Source organism: Strix aluco, chromosome 2, assembly GCF_031877795.1.
Source record: "Strix aluco isolate bStrAlu1 chromosome 2, bStrAlu1.hap1, whole genome shotgun sequence".
Lineage (NCBI taxonomy): Eukaryota > Metazoa > Chordata > Aves > Strigiformes > Strigidae > Strix > Strix aluco.
In genome coordinates this window covers 70,859,838-70,879,355 of record NC_133932.1, presented here as the reverse complement: position 1 = coordinate 70,879,355, position 19,518 = coordinate 70,859,838, and the positions used below count along the sequence as shown (strand labels likewise).

General features: G+C 39.0%; 2 protein-coding genes across 12 annotated transcripts in view; both read right to left on the bottom strand.

Annotated features, from left to right (window-relative positions):
• ADPRHL1 (ADP-ribosylhydrolase like 1) overlaps positions 1 to 5,560 on the bottom strand; it is a 39,701-nt gene extending 34,141 nt beyond the window's left edge. For 2 of the 6 annotated variants that reach the window (XM_074815222.1, XM_074815223.1), the window contains exons 1-2: positions 5,199 to 5,528; positions 1,155 to 1,319 (exon numbers count right to left, since the gene is read on the bottom strand). In XM_074815222.1, coding sequence (XP_074671323.1) covers positions 1,155 to 1,319; positions 5,199 to 5,412 — 379 coding nt within the window. In that variant the 5' untranslated portion in view covers positions 5,413 to 5,528. Of the gene's footprint in view, positions 1 to 1,154; positions 1,320 to 5,198 lie in introns of all 6 variants that reach the window. The other 4 variants (XM_074815220.1, XM_074815221.1, XM_074815224.1 and 1 more) reach the window with 4 other exon arrangements.
• Positions 5,561 to 9,899: 4,339 nt separating this feature from the next.
• Positions 9,900 to 19,518, bottom strand: part of DCUN1D2 (defective in cullin neddylation 1 domain containing 2) — a 28,144-nt gene continuing 18,525 nt past the window's right edge. For 5 of the 6 annotated variants that reach the window (XM_074815228.1, XM_074815232.1, XM_074815231.1 and 2 more), the window contains exons 5-7: positions 16,247 to 16,329; positions 13,842 to 13,938; positions 9,900 to 13,117 (exon numbers count right to left, since the gene is read on the bottom strand). In XM_074815228.1, coding sequence (XP_074671329.1) covers positions 13,038 to 13,117; positions 13,842 to 13,938; positions 16,247 to 16,329 — 260 coding nt within the window. In that variant the 3' untranslated portion in view covers positions 9,900 to 13,037. Of the gene's footprint in view, positions 13,118 to 13,841; positions 13,939 to 15,195; positions 15,254 to 16,246; positions 16,330 to 19,518 lie in introns of those variants that run through there. The other variant, XM_074815234.1, reaches the window with a different exon arrangement.

Here is a 19,518-nt window from a genome sequence, read left to right as displayed (position 1 = left end):
TGGGCAGGCTAAAAGAAGAGATGTAGCTCCAACATGGCAATGGGCCAGGGAATAGCCATGCTCCACTGCTGGAGGTGTTGAGAGCTGCTCAGGACCAGCAGCAGCTCCCACAATTATTTTGACCAAATTTTACTCACTGTCTATCAGAAAACATATGACAACTGTCAAAGGGGCACTTTCTCAGATGTGCCTGGTTAATAGCAGGGTGGGCAGAATACATGGGGAGGGGATCCTTTTCCCCCCCAACAGCTGTTGTGAGGAGCAGAGGCATAGTGAGGGATGCTTGTTGTCAGAGAAAACTGACTGCAGAGACCCAGAAATAGCCATGGCATCATGCCATCAGGTCTTTGCCACGATGTTGTGTCAATATGCAATGCTGTTGAGCAGCGTTGATATGTACTGCAGTGGTAGAGCATCACACTGACACAGCACAACATCTGTGTGAGCTGCCATTGTCTTGTGGCTGTCTATGTCTACCTTCTCTGATGATGTGGTGTCTCTACAGGCTTTCAAGATTAGTTGCACCGTATGGGTATATGCATATGTGTGTGCACACAGCTGCAGGCATGTTATTTGTCTTGAAGTAAAAATTTAATTAATCATAAAATGAAAAGTTCATAAACAGAAAGAAAGAGAGGGCCATGGATAGAGAAACAGGGCTAGGAATATTAGGAATTACCAGCAAAACAGTCATGGTTGTTAGCAGGGTATCCACCTGGAGAAAAGCCTTTGCTTTCCCTCCAGTGAACGCATTGGTGCTTAGAGCAATTTACAGGCTTGCCTTTTTGTTTCAGAACTGCCATCACCAAAAAGATCCAAGACTATAAACATTTAAATTAAAAATGGCAGAAAATATTTCTTAAAATAGCCATTAAACGCAAGGACAAAGATCTGGACCCTGAGGCACAGAGCCAAGAACAAAGTCTCTTTAAATAGATGTTAAAGAGGGAAGGGTTCATTTACAAGAGGACATAGTGCCCTACAGAAGGAATTCCTGGCAGATCTCTTGCCATCCTCAGGCAAACATGGAAACGTTTCAGGGGTAGTAGCCTTTGATGTCAGAGGGGAAAAAGGAAACAATTTCCATATAGCCACCAACACTGAAAACATGCATTATTCAAGCCAGCTTCTATAACTGGAAAGCAGTACCATACCCTTTTCATTGAACGGTGTGTGCCAAGCAAGAAGGTAGTTATCTGGTTTTAATTCCCTGCAGCCTTCGATGGTAGCAGGGTCTGGCCGCCTCCCTGAGAGTTTGTCGATAGCATCCACATAGCGTTTTACCAGCTCCCGGTACAGGTCTTCTAAACACCAGTAATCTGCTCAGAGGGAGGAAGAGAAGGTTGCTATGTGAAGGCAGAGGAGCAAGAGAGCACTGAAAACAAGCAAGCAAGCTCACTGTGCATTTAAGAAATGTCCCTATTTCCACTTCTAATACATGGAGTCATGTTTCTGGTGCCATTGTCAACACATTTTTACACACCATGAGAACAGACTGGAGAGAGGAAGAGTTTCATCTTTCTGTTATCTTTTCCTGCTTTCCTTTCCACTTTTCATTTTTTTAATTGGAAAGATGTAGGCATTCTGTTCATCAACAGTAGCTGCTCAGATGCTTTATTTAGACTCTGTGGTGTGAAGTATTTACAGAGGTGTCTAACTGTAAGGCAAGTGTGGTGCTGCCGTGGGGACTGGGTGTGCACATGAAGCCAGCTGTGCCTGGCTCAGCCTGTGCCTTTGCGGGCATTTGCAGACCAGAATGCAATTTAAAAATGAAAGCATATTTTTTAAAATTACCACATCATTAAAGAGAGATATACATGATTAAATGCAAAAGCAAGTTTGTGACCTTGACTTTTAATCTGTATTTTATATTTATTTTGTCTAAAATTTGTATGTCTTTCATGCAGGAATCCCAATATCTTATGTCAGTACAGTAACCAGAACAGCAAGCTTTTATAAAAATGACTATAAAAATCAGTAAGAGTAGTAAAACCCTGCAGTCTGTAGTATTTCCAGCAGATAAATTTCTTTCTGGAATAAGGTCACTAACAATATCTGTTTATTGGTTATTTTTACCAAGGCCTACAGTTTTGCCTAAGGAGGAATCTTCCCCCTGTTAAACATGCACTGTTTTTTCAGTATAGCTGCTTCTCTTGACTGCTGTTGCGTGTTGCTGGGCTTGAAGAGCCCTGCCCTCAGCTCTTGCCAAGAAAAAAGCTTCCACTGGCATCTATTACAGTTGTGTAATCAGTGGGAACTGAGGAGGCCGTTGGGATTTGTCCATTTATATCTTTTCTATGTACTTAGAGAAACCCCATTTAATACTTGGTTTGATGCACAGATTGAATGACACAGCAGGGGAAGTTCTTCTAAAAATATCTTCATTTTGTCAAAGATGGTGATTTCTTGAAATCCACAAAAGAGGTTTCATTTAAGAGAAAGTTTGGAGCTCTGTAAGCCAGAGCCACTTGAAAGTACCAGTTATGTAGACAGGTGAATAGAGAAGCAGGGTAAAACCAAGATTTCCCTCCTTTCACATAAAAAAATACCCTATCAGTTATGCTGGCCATCCCACATACAATCCTAAAGGAACAAGATACTTTCAAGCTGCCAACTCTTTCCAGATTTAGGAATCAGTTGTCAGTTTATCCGGATGGGAGCCAGGAGCAGGATTTACCACGAGGCAGCTTCTGCAGAAGCCTTGTCTCCAGAGCCAGAGTCCCTGTGGTCCAGCACCTCTGGCTTGCCCGAGTCCACCACAGTTCCCGCACCTGAAGCCAGGCTGCTGCCTCAGCCATCTAGTCAATAGGACAGGTCTTTTCTTTAGAAATGAACCCGCATTTTTTTTTTTTAAACTGTGGTTTAAGTCAGAGAGGAAAAGCCTTTCCTCATTGCAGGGATAGTTCCTCTGTTTTTGATGATGCTGTTCTCATTCCTCCCTTGCGGGACAGATTCCTGCTGGAAGCAGATGTTCTGTTTATCCTTCGTTGTTGGATCGACCTTTCAGTCTGTGCACATGGTGGATTTGAGGAGCACCAGCTCAGTCTGCAGCAGCGCTTGCAGCCCCTGCTGCTTCTGGCTGTGGCCCTCCTGGGATGTCCTCCACACAGCCAGCAAAGCACTGGCCAAATTGCCTCTCCGGGTGAGAACTGCCTTTCTCCTTAACACAAAACTCCACCTCATGCTTGGCTGCTGTGGCTGCGTCAGGCTGGGAGCTCTCCTGAGGGCAGTGCCCTGGCGATGTGACTTCATGGCAAGTCTAAGCCCTGGGTATGCCCGTCTCAGCCTGCAAACATCCCGCATGTACTGCAGGTATGCACCCAGGGAATGCTGCCTGCAGCTGGCGGGCAGCCAGCCAGGTGAACGGGACATGCGGTGAGCGGAGCAGTGAGGAACAGGAATATTTTTATTGCTTATTTCCCCTCCTTCTTTCTTGGCTGGTAATGTTCCAGACACTCAATATATTCCTTAAAATCTCAGTCTCCATGACAATGAGGGCTCCCCACTGCATGAGGAAGGCAGGTCCCTGGGGCTGGTGGCAGCTGCCTTCAGCCTCACGGACCAACGTTCACCTTCTTCAGCTTCGCTCTGTTGACTTGGGTGATTTGGCGTGCAGGCTGGGACATGAGCAAGCCCAGTGGCTGTTTTACGTTCCTCTTGGAGGAGACACTGCTGCAAGCAGGAGTGGTTCTGTTCCCTTGTGGGAAGCAGAGAGAAGGACTCACTTTTCCCTGTTCACCGATGTTACTATGAAATGAAGATTTCTTACTAAAATTCCCCACTCCAGATTGTTGCTTTCTCACCAGCCCATAAAAGCACCTTTTTAAAAAGCTTGTCTGATCAGGCCAATGAGAGTATAGGATAAACACAGCTGATGGGAATTATAGCTGAGACTTTTTTTCTTTAGAGCCACAGTGTTCCTTCTATATTTAAGAAATAAGATTTAATATTTTACTGTTAGTCTAACTGGCTTGATTACCCAGAAGTTATGGTTTTAGAGAGTTCAATAAGCAAGAAACATATGATACGTATTTAATCATAGCCTATATTCAGAAATATGTTAGTCATCTTTTTTCTTGATAGGCTGACATCTTGCCCTTATCTTTAGTGTATTAGCTACCCCTTAAACCATTGGTTAGCTAATAGCCAAGTATGAAGTATCCAACACACTCTTCAACTGATCTCTATGTACTAAATTTAGAGCAGATTGGAAGCAGGCAGATAAAGCGGTTGAAAGAGAAGCACAAGGGAAATTTCATTGACGTGAAGGATACTTAGCTACATTGTGAGATTCTGCTACTGTTAGTTATCCAGCGTTATGTGTTTTATGAAAAATCAGGAATATTTTTATAGAGATTAAAAAAATTGATTCATTCGAAAGAGGCAAAATATTGCTGAGTGGTCACTGTCTTCTGGTGTACTTTTGATGATGATCTTGACAGTCTCAGAAAGCTTTAGTTCAATGGGTAAGGTGTTGACACAAATGTTTTTGTATCTTACAAAGGACTATTCCTACCTTAAGAAAAAACAAAAGTTATCTCTCAAACTATCGTGATTTTAGAAGACATATATTAACCTCCACTATTCTGACAGAATTTATTACAAATGTATTACTTTAGTTTTTTGGACTAAAGACACAGAGCTCTCCTTATAAAGCAAATTGTTCCTTTTCTGGCCTTGCAGGTGCAACCCTTTGCCCAAGGGGCAGCAAAGAGGAGACAGCGCTAGTGATTTTAGCCTGAAAGAGGTATTAAAGTGACTCTACTCCAGCCTGGAGTTCTGGACACAAACATGTTAAAAATGCACTTAGAAGAGCTCTTATCTTTTACAGAAGAATCTCTAGTGGTTATATCAGTCCCTGACATATTCCAGCGTACAGATAATGTACTTAACAATTATTTTTATTATGCTGGACGTGTGGTAGTTTAGTCTTTAAGCTTTAACCAACTGTATAAACCTAGGGAAAATACAGAGAGAGCCCTTCCACACTCAAGAAATCAAAATTCTGCAGTTTGTGTGATGGTTGCAGGATTATGCTCATGGAGAAGGCAAGCTAATACCCATTATCATTCACATAAGCAGCATTTCTGACACGCTTTCTCATGACTTCCCCAGAACTCAGGCTTATTCTAAGAAATGCAGCAGCCCGACAGTTTTGTTCCTCTCCAGACTGCATTCGCTAGTCCCGTCGTACCTACCTGTGATGACAGCCTCTGCTGTAGCCATATGCATGAGAGTGTTGTCACTTACTGGCCACTTGTCAGGAGAGAGCACCAGGTTCTCAAGGCCTCCAATTTCCTTCAGCTCCTGCTGGATTTTTGCACCTAAGGCATTGTTTTCTCGGGAGAAATTGCGATAACCAAGAGCATCCCCTACCCCAGCCAGTACAAGCGCAGCCTTAAATTTATCCATCCCTGGCACACTTTCTGCTTTTCTTTTGTCCAAGACAGCCACCGAATCTTGATCTTCCTTTGTTCCTTTGCCTTCAGCTCAGCCCCCCTGACACTTTATATCAGCCATTGTGTCACACCAAGAGCGCACTCTATAAGGCAAGCACTTCCTTTTCTGGCTCTGCAGATGCCATCTCTTGTCCGGGACCCGACGGAGAGGAAATATTTCATAACCCAGGGATTTTGCAGGGGTTTTGTTCAATGAAACTGCAAGAGCGGACCCGCAAAGTGAAGTGCAAAAGCCTTGTTTCTGCAACCCAGCGTAAAGCAAGCCAGGAAATCCTTAGCCCTACCCAGTGTAAGTAACTCTACACCCAGAAAAACAGATGCCTTCACAGGGGTGTTTATTTATTTAATAACTTGTAATTAATGTATATTCTTGCCCTTTTCTGATATGCTAGAATCAGCCTTCTTTTCAGGGACCAGTCAGAAGGAAAGCCTGTGATAAAAGGAGTTTCCAAACTCTGTAAACACTAGAATGAGGGGTTAGGCAGTAAGAAAACTAGTCAAATGCAGACAACCTCTCCCATTTCTAATTATGCCCTATGGTGATATTTTGTCAACAGTTTTCTTGCTCTGTTCCACCTATTATGAGAATGTTTTGCTAATTCACTGCACCCCTGGACAAACACTGAGGAAAACACCAACTTCAACCCCATGCCTCTTACTTGCTGGCAAAGAGTAAGTTTTTCCTAAGACCGAGCTCAGGTGCAGCGCACATTTGGACTCGGGAAGGAAACTATTTTGAAGGATGTCTTTAAATGGCATACTGTGAGTCTAAGAAAGTTAATGTATGAAGAAATCTCTCTTAGTAGGAGACAGGCTTTATTAATACCATTCTTTCAAACCTGATACTTGTGCAATTATGTGCTTCATTCTGTTATTGCAGTTTTTTCTGTGCTTCTGCCATGCAGTGCAAGAAGGGGCTCTGTAGTCTTTCAGCTTTTTAAATGCATTTTGCCCACAAACACATCTCTGTGTAGGCTCAACATCTTCCTTCGAGGGGTCTGCTGCGACTGACTCAGATTGTGGTTCGGAGTCACCACCCATACTGTCCTAAAGGCTCACAAATTACTACTACTCTACAGATAGAAATACAAATGTAAATATAAACTTAGGTAGATAAACAGAAACCTTTGATTGGCTTGACTGATTTTCATAAAAGATAGCTTTGTTTTTCCTTGATCTTTTTCAGAAACGAATACTGATTGCTATTTGGATGGAAAAGGCCAGCAGTGTACAGCATGCATCCTCCAATCACCCAGAGCAATAAGTAGTTTGAATTATTATCACAGACTGAATTATTGACATGTGTAGAAATATCACTGTACTTCACAAGAAACCTTAATACAGTTTCAGAACACAGATAAACATCGCCATCCCTATTTTACATTATAAGAAATAAGGTGCCGAAGTGGTTAAAGTAGCCTCTGTTAGTACATTCTTTTAAAGGTTAGGACTTGGGTAACAGAAGTATTAAGAAGAGGATGCTGAGAGTGTGTCTTCATTGCTAGGAAGGAACAACTTTGCACTGAAAAAGACAAAAAAAAGGGCAATTATGCCTTAGGATACCAGGGGCATTATGTAGCGACCAGAGGAGATGCAGGGCCAAGCGTTCTACAGTGGGGCCATATCCAGCCTGTGCTAGAGATGGATTGCCATGAGCAGTGAGGACACCAGCCCCTCTGCCCTGTGTGGCTATGGGAACAGGCATCACCTCCCACAACTGGGGCATTTAAGCAACGCAGAGGTAATCTGAGTCACCCCTGCACTGCCAGAGTTACTTCACGTTCTGTGTGTCTGAAAGTGAACACTTGAAATAGAAAACTAAGGCCAAGGTTGCTTACAAAAAACGCTCCAGGCAGAAGTACTGATGTCGATGTCTCCATTACAGGTCCATGCACCCTTCTGTGGCACCCACTCCTTCTCTATTCCTGCAGAGCATTACGATCTGGAAGCATGTGGGAATTTGAACTTGTGAAACAAGGACAGGAGAGATCACCTGCTGAGGCGCTGTGGAGAGCTAGTAAGGGCCTCATCAGATGAAAGGTTCCTTCCTGAAAACGGACAAAGCTATTCTTAGTTTTCCATTTATCTCTTCCTTCTGAATGTGGCTGGCAGTTGCACTGCCCTTTTGCCTCCTGTGGACTTTACCCTGTTGCATGCACGCTTGGCTGCTCGTAGCACAGCCCAATTTAGGAGTAAAATCTTTGGCTTTAGAAAAAAGGCTATAATGAAAACCCAGAGAAAATGTCATAAAATTTCTATTTTTCAACTCTGCAAAGCAGAACATGCAACAAAGAATTTAGTTTTTATTTAATTTGTTAATTGCACATGATCTCCTTTTCAACCGGTACTTCCAGCCACTATGATCTTTCTGGGCAGAGGTAGGTTAGGTGCACTGATATCTACCCCTGTTCCCCCCAAAGGAGAAAATTACTTGTAAAATGTACTTGCATGTCTTAAACACAGCCAAAATACAGTAACTCCATTAAGATGGGTAAGTATTCACTTATCACATATATTCACAATAGGAAAAAAACCCAAGTAGAGCTGGCAAAAAATGTTTGATAAATGTTAAATCAGATAAAAATGCGGCTTAAGAGTCCTCTCATTAGTGTACATATGACTGCTTTCAGATGGGGAGAATCCAGAACAAAAGGAAAGGGAAGTCGGGACAGAGAAGAGACTTGTTCGTGTTGCTGGCAACATGCTGTTGTTTCAGCTCAACTGCATTTGAAACCCTATGTGAGAACATGAAAGCAGCCTTCAACAAACATGGCTCCATCTGCCTCCTCCACCTGAGGGGATGTGAATCGATGATCTCCACCACCCGGGAGAGGACTCTTGGGCCATACAGGCACTGCTGTCTTTTATGAACAAATGAACCAGTGAACGGAGCACGTGCTGAGACTGCTCTATCAACACAAGCCCTTCAGCATTTTAAGGTAAAAGACTACACCCCCAGTACTTCACCCATGAATGAGTGACGCTTCTGGCATTCAAAGACATTTGGCAGAGAAACGCTCTTGATTCCAAGTTCACCCATCCAAAGGATGCAGAGCCACATCCTGGAAAAGCAAGGTTGATACCAAGTGGGTGTCAGACTTCTGTCAGACCTGCATCTTTGCCACTACTGAAGGCCTCCACTTTGGCAACAGGATCATTCCTTTAAGAATGATACTAATTACAGAAGACATTCATTGAGATCCAGGAAGAAATAGACTGGTTTTACTCAATTCTTTAAAGGGGATGAATCATTTTCATACCACTTTACACCACTGCCTTAAAGGAAAAATACTCCTTTAACACTACAGCATGAACTTCTTTCTTCTTTACCTTCATGACACAAAGCCTATGTCATGACATGAAGCCTATAGGTTTGCCTAACAACAAATAGAGCATTTCACTGCTTGTAAAAGAGGGACAAGAAAAAAAACCAGGGGAATTCGTCAAGTGTACATACCAACAAGAGGAAATATCTCAGTAATTATACTCTATCAAAATCTGAATGCCCTTAAGCTTCCCCAAGCATTTCTCATTAAGAGGTGAACAAGTACCCATGTCTGAAATATGGAATTTTCTGCCTGTGGTTGTAGCGATAGCTGCAGTTGCAGACCCCTCTGTCAACAGTTTATAACAAAAAAGCGTGTGTCATCCTCATGTAATTCTACGCAGCATACTGTACATGATGCAAAGGCCAGAAAACATGTTTTGTTGAATTTTTTTTTTAAAAAAGGTCTTTTGGTTGTAAAACATGACACTTTTTCCCTTTCAGAAGGGCTATGCCTTTTGGTGTGCCGGATGCTGGTTGGCATCAGCTGAGGGAAGCTACTGGTGCTGACACTTGAAAGAAAAAGGTTGCCATGGTTCAAGTATCTGCATCAGCAGTTTCACTTATAGGAGAAGGAAGACAGACTCATGTGATACCAAAGCAGACAGTCATTGGTGAAACCACTGGAGAGGGATGCCAGCTGGGAGAGTAGAGAGGACAACTTATTTATTTTGATTTAAACTTTCAGAAGAGAATTAAGGACAGTTGAATACATACCTTTGAAGGTCTTTGCACAGACTTCTGAGCATGCTGCTTCTCCTGCAGAGCTCAAAGCCTAGGACTGAGCAAGACTTTCCCTGCAATTACACCTCTCATTGCAGTACAAACTAATGACACAAATTACAGAGAGTTTGGTCACTAGCAGGTACACATAGTGGATGCTGCACTGCAGCTAAACACAGTGAGCTGCTTAAAAGCTTAAAGGTGGCACAGATGAGCAAAATAGAAATTTATTATAACCGCTCAAAAATTAATGAGTTACATCCTTGCCCTCTTCTGACTGATTGAATAATAATACAAGAATCTAATAAATTAACCAGAAAACAGAAAAACCCAGCAGCCTTTGCAAGGCTTCCAAAGCAGAAAGCTGACAAAAACCATACAGACACCTCACATCACTGACTTCAAATCCTTTATGTTGACAGTCCATTTATTCCTTTTTCCATTGCCACAAAATTTACACACATACAGCTTACTCAGCAGCAAATCTCTCAGGTGCATTGAATGAGCAGATGCCTGCAAGTCTGCTCTCCTCAGCATGACATACATGATAAATTACATTTAAATTTAGAATTGGCAAGTACAAATCATGTGGCTCAGTTTCAAACACTCTAGGATGTAAAACCAAACAACTTGGCACCAAGTTTAAAAATACATACAGCGTATCTAGGAACTAATACTGTATGCACTGAACAACTTGAAGACATCTGTACCATTTATAAATTGATCAACCTAAGTGTTACCACTGTACCAGCTTACTTAAAAAGCAAGTCAGAGTGCCCTGTAAAGTACAACTGTGGACAGCAGCAATTATTAAAATACATAAGGTACTCATAATTTAAAGGCAGTTTATTTGTTCAAGTGTGAAGGTGTAACTCCATGCTATTATTTATGGGAATGTAAAATGCATATGCGGTTTCAAATGGGTAGAAGACTAAGAACAAAAGAAAAAGCGTACTGCTCCTAGGAAGCTGGCTGATAAGGACCAACTCCTACTTTGAGAGTATTTTGCCCAGTCTTCCTCTGTTGGAAGGTGTCTTCCATGAAGGATCCTCACAGGAATGAGGCTTAAGAGTAAGTGAATAAGTGTGTATAAATAGAAACTGAATACTGTGCTAAGCACCTTCCTTCTTCCTCAGATTAACAAGGCAAAAAAACCTGAACCCACATGGATTTTTTATGCTCTATTTATTTTAAAAGCTTCATCAGGTTGATTTGAAGGAGTTCTCAGCATGAACAAATATTTCACAGGCTCTACCGCTATGAAACTATTCAGTTACATCACATACCAATAGATTAAACTACTTCTGGTCAGTTATATTATAGCTATATATTTAAAGTGGCAATTGTGTGAATAATAAGCATTCCATTGCTTTTGGCTGGATAAATGCACTTGATGTTATGAGATGTTACACATTCTCCAAAGCCTACAGGACATATATAGAAACGGCTTGTTTGGGGAAGGAAAAGCAGGCAAATCAAATGCATTTAAAAAGAGCATAATACTGGTTTTAAAACTCTGTTGATTTCTGTGGAATACCTGGACTTATGTACACAAATACCCTTCTAAAAAGATGTAGTCAGAAAGTAATAATCTGGCTTAATGTTACTCCTTAACTCTACACAGAAGAGAGAGGCATCTGAAGACTGAGACACTGACATCCAGTGGCTGCCATGCAAGATCTAACATCTACAAATACTGCTTAGGGTGAAAAGACTACTAATAATACGTCACTCATGGGGCATTTGTAACTTGCCTGCTATATTCTTATTAACAGAAAATCTGCTAATTTGTTCAAATTTGTCCTAATCCTGCTTTTTATATATCATGCACAACTGAAATTCAAGTGGAAGAATTAAGGTAATCTTTCTGTACGCAGCATGTACATTTGCCCTTGTAGGCTGCGTTGACGTAAATGAAAGCTGACTGCTTGTATGAAACTCTAAATATTAGAGTTTAAGAGAATATTGTAAGCTTTTACACTCTCACAGCTACAAAATAAAATAGTATGCTGTCATGCAATACTTAAATGATCTGATATGATCCAAACAGATATAAATTATATAACTTAATGCACTATTTTCATCAAAACTCTTGCATCTATTCAGCTCTGATTACAGAAAATATATTGATCATAGCTGTACATACTCTTTAGCAACTCTTTGTTTTAACATACTTTTACAGTGGCTATGAAACTCATTTTGATGAGGTAGCATTTAAAAGAGCCCTGTGTGAAGACATGTTGAATAGCTTCTGGTAAAACTTTTTTGTGCTTAGGCATTGGAAGACACTGTTGAGAAAGAGGAGACTGACCTCTGTACAGTTTATAATAGATGGCTGGTGAAAGGGGAGAAGTGAATGACTGAACAAATTCAGATTTAGTGAAAACTGGTCCAATTCCATTAGCCTTGAGATCAATGATACTGCATTAATTTACTCTTTTTTTCCATTAAATAAAATTGAATGCGTAATATAACCAGAGGCATGAATGCTTATCATCCTTACTATAAAGTCTCCTTACCCCTGAAATATTTCTCCAAAGTGGAAGCCAACTAGTTAAGTCTTTGGGCTTATTCACATTTATTTTCTGTGAGAAGTGCCAGGAATTGCATTTATAACTATGTTGCATTTAGATAGAATTTATGATATGTTTCAGACTACAATAAAAGTTATATTCTACCAGTTCATTATTTAAAGTAAATAAAACACATAATTGAAGACTAACTGAACTATGATTATCAAACATGAATTATAACAGCATCTTTGGTTATTTAATGTCTACTTTAAAATGGTTAATTAAAAAAGCTGGAGTTGCAACATAGCATAGAGCAGCAGGCCTTCCTCAGCGATGCTACTGTTACATGTCCAAGCACTTTAAGAATAATGAGGAAGTTAATCTCACCGGGAGAAAACAAAAGGCTGGATGTAATCAATCAATCTATACATATAGGACTTAAAAATACAAATTTAAAATTTTGGCAGCAAGTAAAAAAAGCATAAGTGTTTTCCTGTTTTGTTACAATTCTATATTAGGACAGATCCACAGAACTAACTTTTATAAAAATACAACATACTGCATAAGTTTTATTTAGGGATTTAATTTATATACCACAAATACTGCTTTTATTATAGGTACAATATAATACAGTTTTATTTATGTAACTGCTGGTGGTCACTTTGGATCATGAACTGAATGGCATGCTGTGCTGTCAAAACTTTAATAAAATGGCCTCTAGTTAAACTTCTCCAAAGTATAAAATCATGCAAAATCTACATCCTATATGATACAACCAGTACAATAATTGAAGCCAATAGCCTACAAACAGCCTGGACTATCTTCTGAGTTGTTCTTGGAGCGTCCACAAGTCAGCCAACATTTTCTTTAGGCAGAAAGGAGGAATTTCAGTTTTGTCTGCAGGATCTCATCACAACCACTGAAACCAGCAACAATGTGCACAGTCATCAGTCAACAAATCTTCATTACCTAATGCAGTTCAGAGCACACGTTTAGTCCATATTGACAAGTCTGAGGTTAGGAAGTTTTACGTTTTCCTCCTGTGACTACTGGTCGTGCATATTCCACAAAATCATCTATAAGAACAGGCCACGCTCCTAAAGAGAAGTCAAGCAATTCAGAAATTAATGTATTGTTATCAGCAATAAATTGGTGTAGTCTCTAAATACAAAGGATCAGAAGCTCACTTTGACATTTCTGGCCTAGTCTAGCTTTAACATGCACGACACGATAAAACTTGAAAAAAGCACCTAACTAGTACATTAAGCATTTGAATCTCTTCTTGCAGCAATAGTTCTTAGTACAAACAAAATGTATTTAAAGCATAATCCAGTCTTCAAAGTTTATAAACATTAGTTGATAGCAAAACCATGGCATTCCTATTAGAGCTATTCATAACTTAGGATATATTTCTGTACACAGTCATTCCAAAATAGGATTTGCAGGATTAGTAGTTACAGAGTGTAAATTGCTTTTAGGTTAGTAAAAAAAAATGTTCATGTAGACAATCTTGCAAGTAGAAAAATGATGTATTTCCTTGCAGTTAGCAGCACTTTTGTACAAAAAATACAGTTTCACTGAGACTCCTGCAGCATTAACAGGTTCAAATAGCATGTGCTATATCTCATGATGTGACAATATCTTTACTTCTATTTACATATTACAGCAAACTAGTTAACCTTCTTATCATTACTGTTTTGGCAACAAGTATGACACTATATTTGCAGCTAAACCTCTAAGAGTAAACAAATTAAGACAGACATAGCAGCATGTTCTGTTTGTTTATAGCAGTATTTTAATTCTGCTGTACGTACTGCTTACCTTCTTCATCATAGTTGGACATATCATCTGCAATCATATTTCCGAAGTCTAACAAAAGATTCCAAGTATCTTTTGGAATTGATCTTTTATGATGTTCCTATAAAGGAGGAAAAATGGTACTGTTCAATCCAAACTATTTTCAAACTCCACAGTAGTATTTTATATTGACATATACAGAAATAACGTTTTCCAAGGTTTTTTTTTGTTTTTTTGTTTTTTTGTTTTTTTTTTAAATAAGGTTCAGAGCTTCCAAAGAAAGCTACAAAACAAACTGCAACTAAAGAAGGCAAAAAAGTGTAAGAAGTCTTTGACAGCTGTCTTATTTCTTCCATTCTGCTTTTAAGGTACGTGTTCCTAACTTGTTATGGAAAAGAATAAACCAAATGCACTTCAAATTTCTACTTAATGGCATCTATTCCAGGTTCTGAAACTGTACAGCCATGGGTTAGCATTCTGTCATTTCAACTTGAGCCCCTTTTTCCTTATGCTTACCCAGTCTCTCTTTCAACTTGTTGGTTACAGTTGCACCTACACTCTTCTCACTCCCAGACCGCCTTCCAGCCTCTCTTCAGCTATTCTCTCCTTCACCATGATGCACTACCTGCGTTTGCTCCACTTCTGCACAGTCTGTCCTATTCTCCACAACCACCTCCCTGCCTGATTTCAAATACGCTCTTTCTGGATCACTCCCCACTCACAAGTAGTTGTTGCCACCCTGGCCAGTTTAAGCAGTGCTCCAAAAAACCTTCAGTCCTAGTCAGTGTTCTCTCAGCTTTTAAAGTTAGCTCTCCCAAGAAGAGAGTGTGTGGGGAAACACAAGCAGTTGTGAGCTGTAGGATCAAATCAGATCATTCACATCTCCCTTCATTTGTTGATACTGCTTTATTACCTGAGGATAGCAGGTGATTAATAGGGAATTAAATTTCAACTCCTAGTTTTCATTTGCAGTAAAAAAGTTGCAACTGCTCAGTGAAGGGTTGGGGGTTTTTGTGGGTTTAGTTTTGTGTTGTGGGGTGAGATGTGGTTTGGGTTTTTTTTTAAGCAGTAATACTCTAAACTATTGAGAAGAACAAACTGCATTTCAAAAATCTGAAATTTGATCAAAATGAGGTTGCTGTCCAACACAACAGCAAACATGTCCTCTCACTCAAGCCAACGGCTGTATCTTGACTGCAAAAAATATGACAAGCAAACATACCTTCTGGAAAAGGTTCCTTTAAAACAAACCAAAAAAGCCCCCATCCTAATGAGTCCCATCTTGCTTCTTTCTTAGGCTGAATTTTTTTAATCTAAACATTTCTTTTAAAATAAATATTCAGGTTAAATATTTGTAGCAAAGTAAGACACTGTATACCAGATCATCCAGATTATTGCTTGAAGTAGAGATCTGCAGAACTGCCCGTTGTAACAAACTTCATCACATAAGCAAGTGGGAAAAAAAGTTAAGACTTTTCTTCAGTTACATCTATAGATCCGAATTTAGATGTGTTAAGTGTATTAAGGCAGTTAAAATACGAAATGTTTTCACAAGTTCTCTTGATAAAACTGGTACATTATTCAGTGCGTAAAATAAATATAGTCCAAAAAGTTTCAGAAAATACTGCAAAAATTATACACTTTCCCTATTAAGCACAGGTGATTATGGGACAAAATGCAGAAAGACTTCTTAATTCTCCTAAACGACAGATGATAAATTGGGGAAAAAAACCAACATAAATTATATATTATGTAACATTAGATAAGGTATTTTTTTGCAAGTACATAGAAATGCAAATGTAGAAACATGGATGAGTGAATCAGGTCTTTAATAAGAATATTTTGCAATTTCTAAAGTTTAATTTATGCATCTTTACTCCACTGCCCCCAGAATTGCACTGGTAAGAGAAAACTGTCAAGATCAGTTCACAACTATTATAAAAAAAAAAAAAGTCAAAATAATTACTCAGACAAGAACTTTTGCTTAAAAAGAAAATTCTCTCAGGTTAAGTCAGACATAACAGAATTTAAAAAAGACTGAGTTCATGCATTAATACCGCAAAAGGCAGAGCATGGTAAAATACATGGCTGACAATAACCACAGGTGTCTTGAGAATAAAGACTACATTGGTTCAATCTACAGTCATGTCTTCCTTTCATGCAGAAGCTTTCACAAGTAGGAGGATACAGGATCAAGCAAGCAGAATGCTCTACTGCTTTGCTACATCTTTTTGCATTCTTCTCAGAAAATTATATAAAGAAGATTTAGTTTGGCTTGACTTAAGACTATTTTATATCAGTTTTCAAAAAGGAAAAAGTTTGAAGGAAGTATTTAGATACCCTGTCATTTTCTTTATTGTAAGCACACAGCCTACAAGCCAGACTACTGTGGACTAAGACAGTCAGGAAGGAATACAGTACATACTTACCAACAAAAATTTATTCCAAAGATCTAGAAATTTAAACCTTCCTGACAAGACTAAATTCCAATATGCAATTGCCATTTCTAGATCTGCAAGAGACAAAGCAACACATAAATATTACAGCGCGTTATATGCAATAAAACCCTTATCGTTAAACAATTAATGCTATATCCAGTATATTATGATACAAACATATAACATTCTTTTAAAATCACTACGAAAATTACAAGGAACTACTCTCACTGACCCAAAAGGCAGAAGACAAGCAGTAATGGTATAAATTGCATATTGAACACTGCAGTCAAAGACTAAAATATTTTTGTCACCATCCAGCAGTGCCAGATTAAAGCTACTTTCAATCTGCAGAAACAGAACAAAATAGTTATCAATAACTCCGTCTACAAATAAAAATACCCAAAAGATACACGCAGAAAAGCAACAAAAATTGATAGAAACCCAAACATTTAAGTCTGCAGGTGCCAATTCCTGTTAATCTCTCACATTTTAGACACACTTGATTTTAAAGGGAATTTAAGGACATGAGGGGATAAAAAAAGATTTGCTTGGGGCATGATAATTCTACAGCACCCCTTTCGGCAATAATTCTCTTCTGGAATCATTCAACAGACAAACACCTACACCCAATACTGAAAATATGAGTCCAAGAAAGCAGCCCTTATTCTGCACCACGACCGGCTCATGCATGCCAACAGGAGGATTCAGCACTGCCACACATTCAAGCAGAAAAGCAGGAGCAATATTAGACGCAGCATAACGGTAGAAATGATGTTTTTTGAAGGCTGTTTTCATTCTCAGAAACTCACTACCTAATGGCTTCTGTGCTTGGTCCCACAGGCAACAGCACTAAACTGTATGCACACTGCTGTGCAACCACAAAATAAAGCACAGTCTTTCTTAAACCACAAAAAGATGTCTGTTTGTGCCTTCAGTGTAAAGTAAGTATAAACAAAATATGAAACTTGATAGAAAGTATTGTCATAGCAGATAAGATGAAAGTTTGACCTCCACATATAAGAAAGGAGCGTGGTATTTGAAACTGTACGTATCACATTACAAACCAAAGGACACTGTCACCTGCAATCAAATTTCAAGTCTGAAAGAGGTGTTCCAGATTTTAACACAGCCAGTTCCCTGGAGTCTCTATCACAGAGGGCTGGGGCCCAGACAAAGTGCAATAGTTAAGATGTAGAGAAATGCAATATGTCTATACCTAGCTATACAGAGACAGTGCTGCCAGTGTTTGTTCTACTATGATCAGAGTGCTTTTCAGCACAGAACTTGCTTTACGCCCTAATAAACTTCTTTCAGTCCTTCCTGTTTTGCCACCATGCTCACTTTTTGCAGAAAATAAGTAGGAGAGAATAGTTAATAGCATTTCCTTGCTGTTTAGATATGCAGGTTAATTATTCATATGTTATCCCAAATGAAAAGTAAAACAAATAGGAAGGGAGAAACTTGAATAATCTTAAGAGTTTCTAAACTTCCCTGTGAAGTGACCTGCTTTGATTCCATTCACTCAGGCTTCTTTATGAAGACCCAACCTTTCCAAGCCAATCTTGCAAATCTGTCACGTGACAACATTAAGCAAAACGCACTTTGAAGAAAACACACTTTAAGAACAGAAGAGATTTTATACTTCTGATGGAAATATTCCTTGAAAAAAGGAAGAAGCTGCAGACAAGGAAACAAAGATGGTTAAAGGTGCCACAAAAAAGTTAAAAGGGAAAGAAGAGGACACAGTTCCTCGGCTTATTTGGGTATGTGTCAAATTTAGTATTATGTTAAGGTGAACTTGATTATTGCAAAATTGTATTTAACACAGTGCACGTGAAATATTATCTTAATTAAGTTGATACTTGAGGGATACATTACATGTGTGTGCAAATCGATTCTCCTGCACAAAGATGCAGGAATTATTTGCTGTAATGTACAACAAAAGAATATCCTGCTGAGGATGCCGCTCTGTAGTGGCTGAAACTGGTCCATCCTGGAGGTGCTCTCCCCATTAAGCACATGGAGGGAAGTCCTGATCTTGGTTAAAATTAACTCAAGGGAAAAAATTTAAAAAAGTAAATCTTCCTCATCAGGTTCACTGCAATCGCACAAACTCATGAACTAACACAAGAGATACTTCAACAAAAGGACTAGATGGGACTATCAATTTTGGTAGTGGTGCCAGTTTATGCAATCTTAAAGTGTTTGAGAAAACTAGGCCTTCAGGTATGCTAGATTCTCAGGGGATATGCCTACACTTTTGACTGAAGACCTACCCTACCTACGTAGAAAAACTTAGCACTTGAGGACAGAAAGTAGGATTTTTCTACTTTAAAGGGAAGACCTACTTCCACAGAGTTCCAGTTCTACATTAGGGTGGTGAGAGTAGTATCAATAAACAGTAATGCTGTGGAGTTTGTGTTTCTGCTACAATTAGTGCAGCACTAGAAGATAGATAGATATATATATTTAAAAAAAAAAAAAGGCCTTATGCTTGAGAGTTCTGCATCCCCACAGGAAGATGCTTTTGGAAAGCATGGATTTCTTAGGCAGTCTTAGGAATACCTATTTCAATGCTGCATAGATATGAAGGGATTATTACAAATAAAATAAAATCAAACTACAATTATCAAAATATGGTGGTTTTGTACCAAAAATTATGCTTCACACATTATAGAGTAATAATGCAAGTTTTATAAATGGAAAGGAAAAGACAGATGCATGGATCTCCGGAAACTAATGCCTAAGCCAGGACCAGTTTAGAAGAGACTTCATTGCAAACATACATGTTCATATCCAAAACATAAAATTGATAAAGAGTTAATGTTTAAAGAACATAATAGAAATACCACATCATATACTGTACATTATACAATGGTTTGAGCTTTTATTTCACTCCAAAACATTTTCAGTGTCAATATCTAGCAGGTGCTGTATGTCATGCAGCCCCTTCAGGATAATGGCTTTATAGTTCAAAGTTTTTACATACACTGAAACAAAGCTTCAACATCTAGATGTTCAGCTTTCTAGATATCTAGTCTAGTTGTGGCTACATACAGCATCTATAAAGCTTTCTGTAGTAAAACCCTAAGAACTGAGCCACCTAAGAGTGATAGCAATTACCATGACAAAATTACTAAAATTACTAAAAAAATTTTAAATATATACAATATCTAAGTAAAGCAAGTTCAAGGAGGAAAAGGTTAGTAAAATAATGTTTTATTTTAAACATGACTTTGTAAATAACATTTATTATAGTAAAC